At 40.3% G+C, this 10,091-nt stretch overlaps 1 protein-coding gene across 1 annotated transcript; it reads left to right on the top strand.

Annotated features, from left to right (window-relative positions):
- The first annotated feature begins 408 nt into the window (after nt 1-408).
- LOC105014995 (myosin light chain 4-like) lies at nt 409-1,404 on the top strand. Its single transcript, XM_034297091.1, has one exon. It carries the CDS (start codon nt 497-499, stop codon nt 1,106-1,108), a length of 612 nt encoding a protein of 203 aa, XP_034152982.1. The 5' UTR covers nt 409-496; the 3' UTR covers nt 1,109-1,404.
- The last annotated feature ends 8,687 nt before the right edge of the window (nt 1,405-10,091 follow it).

The raw sequence follows: 10,091 nt of genomic DNA, 5'->3' as shown, positions 1-10,091 counted from the left end.
TATGTTTACTGACCATTGCTCTGTTGTATAAACATCTCAGTTAATATTTGCTGTAGCTTTATTTTAATGAACAGAAAGAAACGTGAACGGCCAAAATGGTATTTCAGTTCTCATGCAGTAATACATTGTCTTTGTGCTCTGATCCCTGTCTGGCCCCATCAGTGAGACAGAACATTTTGGGCTAATGTAGCTAGACCCTGGCTAATAACAGTAGAGAGCCCTGTCGGCTTAATGATAGCAGCTGAGAATAATACCTCATTGTGACACCATAGACAGGCACATCTATTTCAGGTTTCTTCCTTTTATAGTTTGCCATAGGACCTTGTGTATCAGCCCTATATCTCCTCCCCAGTCTAAGTAGATATAAAAGCTTTAGGAGAGCCAGTGACCATCTGTGCTTAGGAACGGCCTCCTTTTATCCACACTCAATTTTTACTCTGAGCACGTAGACACACACACATCCCTACTCACCTTGGAACCCCCTGCATTTAACACTATGGCACCCAAAAAGGTGGAAGCTAAGAAACCTGAACCCAAAAAGTCAGAGCCTGCCAAGAAGGAAGCATCACCTGCTGCCAAGCCGACACCAGTCCCTGAACCGGTGGTTGAACCTCCCAAAGAGCCTGAATTTGACCCCAAGAGCATCACCCTAGAGTACACAGCTGATCAGATCGAAGAGTTCAAGGAGGCCTTCACCCTGTTTGACCGCACACCCAAAGGGGAGATGAAGATTACTTTTGCCCAGTGCGGCGATGTGATGCGAGCACTGGGCCAGAACCCTACCAACAAAGATGTCCTGAAAGTGTTGGGGAAGCCCCGGCCCGAGGACATGAGTAGCAAGCTGGTGGACTTTGAAACTTTCCTGCCTATGCTGCAGCACATTTCCCGCTCCAAGGACCAGGGCAACTTTGAGGACTTTGTGGAGGGCCTACGCGTCTTTGATAAGGAGGGCAATGGCACCATCATGGGTGCGGAGCTGCGTCACGTGCTGGCTACCCTGGGGGAAAGGATGACAGAGGATGAGGTTGACAGGCTGATGGCGGGCCAGGAGGACGCTAACGGATGCATTAACTATGCTTCCTTTGTAAAGCACATCTTGTCTGGATGAGCAGGGATTTTTCACCAGAACAAAAATATGATTATTTGATTTTTCCTCTGGACCCCAACTACCTAAAGAATACCACTGCCACTTCAGTGGAGATCATGTCTTTCAATATAATTACTTTATTGTCTAAAGCAACTACAAACAGCAATACCACATTTATGTTAAGAGACTTGATTTACCATTTCCCTAAATGTACTAATGGACAGTGACAGAAAAGTTATTTATAGCGATATGGTAGTTGAATGTTTAAGGTGTGGACATGATAAATGCATTAATAATAAACAACATCTGATTATAAACTGTCTTTAATCATTTTCTTTCTCAGAATTTTTTATCTGCCTTAAAACACTTTTAAATAACTTATTTATACCTTGGACACCAAGGTTTTGCAAGTATTTCAGAGCAGAACATTTTTAAAACACCAGATAGAATCAAATGACTCATTGAATTGCCTGAATTTTAGTCTGCTACATGAGATGGAGAAACATAATGTGGCTCCATCTGACAATGGGACAGATTCTAATTTTACACTAGAGCGGTCTATGGGGTACACATCTCTACATGCTTATGCATCAGTAAGAATTTAAGAGAGGCATCTGAGTTTAATCTGTGGGTGTGCTCAAGAGATCCAACTGAAAAAATGTGTTTGGAGAGTGCTGGTGTCACTTATGAGGAAGCTGTATTGAAATGAGTAAATCGCCCAGATAACATTTTTGCACACAAAACACATCATGTCTATGACAGTGGGCTTATTGCTGGCTTATCTGTTAACACAAATTTAACTGGGTGGCTTGGCAGATGAAAGAGAAGGTGAAAGATACATTTTTAAGTAAGTTTAATCTGTTGACAGTTTTAGCAGGTTTCTAAAGGTTTTTTTTTGGTAGAAAGCGCTTGAAAAGTTAGCTATTTAGTCAATAATAGCAGTCTATACAGATATAAAATCTGAATTATTGACCTGTTTAATTGTCTTCAGCAAGTGTAGATTTGGAAAGCATGAACATGTCAAGTTGTGTCTTTAGTATTCTTTGGAGTTCTGAAAAATACATTACGGTCACCCCAGCTTGAGTTATGTCCAAATGCACCCACTGTTCCTAAATTTAATAATTATGCAGCAGAACACTAATGCCATTTTGTGATTATTTTGTGATGCTTGCCACCCATGAGCATCGTTGTTTAAAATCAGTGCATCGTTGTGCCTCCTGCTATCTGAAACGACCCCACACAATAGCCAACAAACCCTTGTGCAGATATCTACTCCTACTCGATAGAAAGTCCAGGTAAATATAATATATAATGTTAAGATGTTTTCTTCTGGTTTCATGACATTAAGATCTTTACTTCTGATGTGTCCTAACTTCTGATGTGATAATCTTAGCTAGCTCATATTAATGTTTTATTTTCTTTCACAGTTTCATTGTTCATATTCTGGCGCTGAATTAGCATTAGCATTTTGACCACTCAAATGGCTGATTTAGCATTCAGTAAAGACTAGGTTGGCTACTGAGGCATTAAGCCTGTTGCTACGATTGGATTATAATAAGCCTTATAACACAACCCTTGTTTTCACAGAGAACCTCTCAAACAGCAGCACACACACACACACAGACACACACACATATAATGGCTTCTACTTAACTCACAATTAATTTTTTCATACACAATGTATGTAAGTCAGAATCCTTTGGTAGCTACCCATCAAGCTGGTTATAGTTTGCATTGACATTGTTGACACGATATTGTCATTGAAGTAGACTCAGACAACACAGCTAGTTAGTTCTTTATTTGTCTTGCTAGCAATATATCACGCTAAAGTGAACCAGGTTGTGCTGGCTATTGTTAGAAAAAAACTTTCTTACGGGCTTGGTTTATTACTCAATTAGGCTACTAGCCTACATTCAGTCAGATGATGCAGTTAGATGTCTAATTCCTTGCTATTCTTTTAGCTAAAGGGAACTATATTTATAGGCTTGTAATTCTTACTGTTTTTCACACGCAATTATGGGAGACAAACTCCAGCCCAACTTCCACTGCCTCCTGAGAACAGCAGCTCATCTGTTTCTCTAGATGAAAGGGCGAGGATGAGTCTGATTTTGTTGATGTCTAGAGGAACAGTAATGGAGAATCTGGCAATGAACTTCCCTTTTTGCTTTGGTTAAGCAGAATCCAGAGAAAAGGAAAAAGACATCTTCAGTATGCAGTTTGAGCAATTTGCAGTTTGTGCAGGTGATGTAAAATGCAGTGTGCAACACTCGAGTCAGTAGGGGAAGGGACTCAAAACATTATAATTCCATGTCCATACACAAGCGACTTATTCACCATGCAGTTGCTTCAGTCCCACTCCAACAGCATTTCACTAGCAATTTCAGTCAGGCCTTCTCCCACACCCTTAGTGACCCTCCAATGTCACTCAACCCCAGCACCACCAGCTCTGTGGTGAGTTTATCGGGCAGAGTTTATCAAGCTAATGATATGCACTGACTTTGAGCTCTACTCAGTGGTTGAAAAGAAGGGCTTCAAGAGCTTGATTAATTACAATGAGCTCAAGTACACCATGCCATCACACACACACTTCAGCCGGACGGTGGTCACTGAGGTACACAAAAAGGTGAGAAATGTTATGCTGCCTACGTTCCACCACTGACATGTTGATAAGCAAAGACAGCAAGATATGTTTCAGAAAAAACCTTCTTCCCCCTTTGAGTGGCATCAAATTAAAACAGCCCTACTGAGTATGGGTGTTCTTGATTCTGATCACACAGCACACAACATCCTAGAATGCTTCAATTGCAAAATGCATAAGCAGATAGTAGCAACTTGGACACCCCTTATACTGTGGTTTAGATAATGCAGCCAACATGGTGATGACTGTGGCAGACGGTGGATATCCTCATAAAATGTGTCACACACCTTCCATCTTGTAGTAACCCAGTCCCTTGGGATATAGGATGAATTACCAGAACTGCAATGTAAAGCCACTGATGAACTATGGCCAACCAGAAATCTTTATGACCTATAGCTGCATCTCAGTCTGCGCGGTCAATCCTGACTTCAGACCTCCATCAATGTCCTTGCTCCTTTTGAAGAGTCACAGTGAGTTGGTCAAAGCACAGCTTCTCCATATCAGAGGTAATCCCTTTGGTACATGGCATCTCCTCTTAGGTCAACTCCATATGCACACACAATCACAGCCAAAGTTGTGTCCCACATCACAGCGGCTGGTGAGAAACAGGACTTGTGAGATGCCTCACAAGTCCTCAATTGGCAGCTTCAGTAAATAGTACCAGAAAAACACCAGTCTCAATCTCAACAGTGATGAGGCGACTCCGATATGCTGGCCTTCTAGGTAGAGTTGCAAAGAAAAAGCCATATCTAAGACTGGCCAGTGAAAAGAAAAAGATTAAGATGAAAAATAGAACAAGACACTGGACAGAGGAAGATTAAGAATAAATATTATGAACAAACAAACCTAAGTTTGAGGTGTTCGGATCACAAATCAATCAAATGTATTTATAAAGCCCTTTTTACATCAGCAGTTGTCACAAAGCGCTTTTACAAAACAACCGGACTTAAACGCCAAGGAGCAAACAATAGTAGTGTTGAATTTCAGTGGCTAGGAATAACTCTATAAGAAGGCCAACATTTAGGAAGAAACCTAGAAAGGACCTAAATATGTTCACCCAGCACAGCCAGAAGAGGGGTGGCCAGTTCTCTTCTGGCTGTGCCGGGTGAACATATTAAGGTAATAGTAATTAATAAATGCATATGGGCTGAGTCCAGAGTCTATTTAAATTGAGTCCAAGTCAGAAGCATGACTAGATGGACAAGGACAGGGACAACACAGGGGAGGTGGGAGGTGTCAGCACAGTGGCAGCTGAAATCGTCAGGTATCGTATTGATCTGCAACACAACCAGGAGGACTTTGGACAGGGACAGCAACGGGTCTTCCCAGCCTGGTACTCCTCAGGTGTGAGCCAAGTTTAAAACGGCAAGAGACAGGGAATATTTTGAAAATGCATTCCTTAGATCTAAAGACTACACTTAATCATAGACCATGCTGTAGAGGTGAGTCTTTAGTAGACACTTGAAAGTTTGCACTGAGTTTGCATTTCTAACCTTAATTGGCCAATTATTCCACAGTAGTGGAGCTCTATGAGAGAAGGCCCTGCCTCCGGCTGTTTGTTTAGAAATTCTAGGTACAATTAAAAGGCCTGCATCTTGCGATCATAGGTTATGTGTAGGTATGTATGACTGGATCATTTCAGCAAGGTATGTAGGAGCAAGTCCATGTATTGATTTATAGGTTAACAATAAAAACGTAATAATCAGCCCTAATCCTAACAGGCAACCAGTGTAAAGAAGCTAGTACTGGAGTAATGTGTTCAAACTTTTTTGTTCTAGTTAGGATTCTAGCAGCCGTCTGCAGCACTAATTGAAGTTTATGTATTGATTTATCAGAGTAACCAGAAAGAAGAGCATTGCTGTAATCTAATCTAGAAGTAACAAAAGTATGGATTAGTTTTTCTGATTTTTCTGATTTTTTTTCTGATTCCGATCATTCCCCTCTGAAGACAGCTCGGGCCTTGACTCCGACTCCAGTGGGGAAAACCTGTTGAAAATCTCAGTCGGCCCTAGCAGCGACATAGGTTTAACTGGTCGACACCATAATGTCAAGCATGGTGGAGGCAACGTGATGGTCTGGGGGAGATTTGTAAGGGGGTGAAAGGGATCTTGAATAAGGAAGGAAGGAAAAAACAATTTATGGAAGAAGCAGTCAGGTGGTATTCTGTCTATAATGGAGTGGCCAGCACAGCCACCAGATCAACCCAATTGAGCTTTTGTGGGAGCAGCTTGACCATATGGTACAGTACTTAAGAGCCCAACTTGTGGAAGATGCTTCAGGAAGCATGGGGGGATATCACTTCAGATTACCTCAATCAATTTAGAACTAGAATGCCAGGACAATTCATATTTCTCTAACCTTGTCAATGACTATATTTTCTATTTATTTTCTTTTGAACAGTAGTGTACATCTTTAGATCTAGAGATGTTTTTAAAACAAACTGAAGGTCTCTAAGATAATCTTGTAATAGTTGGAAGTCTGACTGTCAGTGCAAAAATGCTTTTGCAAGAGATGGAGCTGCTGTATACTTTCAAACAGAATTGCAAATATCATCTCTCTCTCTACTCTATATCTATCTACAGTGGGGAGAACAAGTATTTGGTACACTGCCGATTTTATAGGTTTTCCTACTTACAAAGCATGTAGAGGTCTTTTTATCATATGTACTCTTCAAATGTGAGACGGAATCTAAAACAAAAATCCAGAAAATCACATTGTATGATTTTTTATAATGAATTAGCATTTTATTGCATGACATAAGTATTTGATCACCTACCAACCAGTAAGAATTCCGGCTCTCACAGACCTGTTAGTTTTTCTTTAAGAAGGTACTCATTACCTGTATTAACTGCACCTCGTTACCTATATAAAAAAACACCGGTCCACACACTCAATCAAACAGACTCCAACCTCTCCACAATGGCCAAGTCCAGAGAGCTTTGTAAGGACATCAGGGATAAAATTGTAGACTTGCACAAGGCTGGGATGGGCTACAAGCCAATAGGCAAGCAGCTTGGTGAGAAGGCAACAACTGTTGGCGCTATTATTAGAAAATGGAAGAAGTTCAAGATAACGGTCAATCTCCCTCGGTCTGGGACTCCATGCAAGATCTCACCTCGTGGGGCATCAATGATCATGAGGAACGTAAGGGATCAGCCCAGAACTACACGGCAGGACCTGGTCAATGACCTGAAGAGAGCTGGGACCACAGTCTCAAAGAAAACCATTAGTAATACACTACGCCGTCATGAATTAAAATCCTGCAACGCACGCAAGGTCCCCCTGCTCAAGCCAGCGCATGTCCAGACCCGTCTGAAGTTTGCCAATGACCACCTGGATGATCCAGAGGAGGAAAGGGAGAAGGTCATGTGGTCTGATGAGACAAAAATAGAGCTTTTTGGTCTAAACTCCACTCGCCATGTTTGGAGGAAGAAGAAGGATGAGTACAACCCTAAGAACACCATCCCAACCGTGAAGCATGGAGGTGGAAACATCATTCTTTTGGGATGCTTTTCTGCAAAGGGGACAGGATGACTGCACCGTAATGAACGGAGGATGGATGGGGCCATGTATCACAAGATTTTGGCCAACAACCTCCTTCCCTCAGTAAGAGCATTGAAGATGGGTCGTGGCTGGGTCTTCCAGCATGACAACGACCCGAAACACACAGCCAGGGCAACTAAGGAGTGGCTCCGTAAGAAGCATCTCAAGGTCTTGGAGTGGCCTCGCCTGTCTCCAGACCTGAACCAAATAGAAAATCTTTGTAGGGAGCTGAAAGTCTGTATTGCCCAGCAGTAGCCCCGAAACCTGAAGGATCTGGAGAAGGTCTGTATGGAGGAGTGGGCCAAAATCCCTGCTGCAGTGTGTGCAAACCTGGTCAAGAACTACAGGAAACATATGATCTCTGTAATTGCAAACAAAGGTTTCTGTACCAAATATTAAGTTCTGCTTTTCTGATGTATCAAATGCTTATGTCATGCAAAAAAATACAAATTAATTACTTAAAAATCATACAATGTGATTGTCTGAATTTTTGTTTTAGATTCCGTCACTCACAGTTGAAGAGTACATATGATAAAAATTACAGACTTCTACATGCTTTGTAAGAACAAATACCTGTTCTCCCCACTGTATATAAGATGGTTTTTCCAGCAACAAATCCTTATTTGGTTATTTAAAACAACCCAATGAGGATACAACAACCCAACAGAAGGACCTCATAGTTGTAATCCATCTTTTGGTTTGGGGAAACAACCCAGCGTTTTTTGGGGAATACTTTGTTTAGAGTGAACTAAATATGTATCTGTATATATAAATATGCATGCAAGCCTCTATAGTGCAATTTACACAAGTGTTTCAGCCCCTGATGAAGTCACAGAAAGCTTCTTCACATAGAAGCCACATTCCATAATTCCACCAACGACAGAAAAAACACAATAATGTCCTTGTCAAAATCAAACATAGTATTGCCCTCACATTTTTAATCAGTGACTACAAGTTGCTATGGCTAATGTTTAGATACAGTGCCCTGCCATCTAATTTAACCATCAATGGGTAGCCCCTTAAACAAAAGTGCTATGTTTTGGCCACAACCCTAAAAATAAAAGCCAAATGTAGTTTTTTTTTTTTTTCCACAATTTTAATTAAGTCCTGTTGAAGAGCTGTAGTATTTAAAATATCTACCAATGTGTTCAGAACATGCAGAATCTTACTTGGACAAACAATTTTTCATGTGTTTTTTGTGGAATTTCAGTTTTTTGTTTATCAAGACGTTAATAGTTTATGTACTGTAGGAGCAGTTACTCAAGCATTTTGCTTCACCATCAACAACATCTGCTAATATACAGTATGTGGGACTGATAAAACCTCTAAAACATTAAACTCCTATTTCCCTCAGGACTGCACCAGCTGTGACACATGAAAGAGTGGAAATCCCAAGGTACCATTGAAATCATAAGGGAGAGTGAACTAGGGAGTGCCTACAAAGTAGGGCAGCAGTGGGTCAAACTTTCGGCTTAAAACCATAATGATGATTATTATGGTGATAACAGCCTTCTATACATAAATCACAGGTAATATGTGCAGCTGTAGAAATAATTAATGGTTAAGTAAACAATAAAGAAAAATATTGTACTGACTTTATTAAAGGAATTTTTCAAAACTGTTTTCTCTATTTCCCTATTAAGTCAATCATTTTTAGTACTTTTAATTGTCCTATATCTTCCCTTATTGAATACAACAGACTAACAGGCAAACAGTTGCAGCAAACATTTGGCCAATTTGCCACAAGCCCATATTTTTACATGCAAATGTTTTTTGTGGCAAACTATTTTGGCAAATTTGCAGCAACTTTGCAGCTGAGGGAAACAATTTGAAGGAAAAGCATTATTTACTAATTATTTGCAAATGAAGTCAGGCTATTCTTACCTTAGTAAAACAAATTATATTACTGAAAGATAATTTGTATGTTATTTATTAAACACAACCATATATGTGTGTATATACACACACACACAATATATATACCATTTCCAAGGGTTTTAAATAGTAAAGAAGTGTTATTCAATAAATTGCATTGCATGCAGCATTCTGATAGCGCTTAGTGGGCCTATCATTTTCTTTCAACAGCACAATGATCCAAAAACAAATTTCCAGGCTGTGTAAGGGTGTAATGGTGGCTATTTGACCAAGAAGGAGAGTGACAGTGCCCCATCAGATGATCTGGCCTCAATCAGATGATCTGATTTCATCAGTCCAGTCTATATGTTTAATGGCTTGTGTTATGGAAATTTAGAACTAAGGTACATTTGAGAAATGTCTGTTTTTTCTATTGCCTGGTATCTAACTATTTTCTTTGATTGTGACAAACAGGTATGTATAATATCAGAGGATTACTAGGTACTCTGACCATCTGTTCTTCTGCCTAGACCAAGAAGGGTATCAGTCCTTTGTTTCTTATGAACGTGGTCCTTGGGGTGGAAGTAAGGTCAGTTGGCCTGTTTATTTAAACACAACAGTAAACATTATGGCAGGAAGGATAAGGTGGGACAGCCCTCCCTTTGGGTAAAAACCTATGTGCCACAAGACAGATGGGCAGCACCTGACCACACCCCTTTTCCCCCTATAAGTATTGATGATTGTCATGTATTAAGTTAGAGACTCCTCGGATGATTATTTTGTAAGCGTTTGACGCGTCTCTCTATTTTCAAATAAACTGTAAATTATGCCAAGAGAATTTTGTACTTCCTCCTTTAAGAGTTCTGATCGATGAAATTACCATGACACTTGCAACCATAAGCATCTGCATTTAGATTCAAATAGTGGCTTTGACGATGATATTCTGTAAAAATGAGGGAATTCTGGGAG

This window comes from Esox lucius, chromosome 14 (assembly GCF_011004845.1).
Source record: "Esox lucius isolate fEsoLuc1 chromosome 14, fEsoLuc1.pri, whole genome shotgun sequence".
In the NCBI taxonomy this organism is placed as follows: Eukaryota; Metazoa; Chordata; class Actinopteri; order Esociformes; family Esocidae; genus Esox; species Esox lucius.
This window is presented reverse-complemented; position numbering and strand designations above follow the sequence as displayed.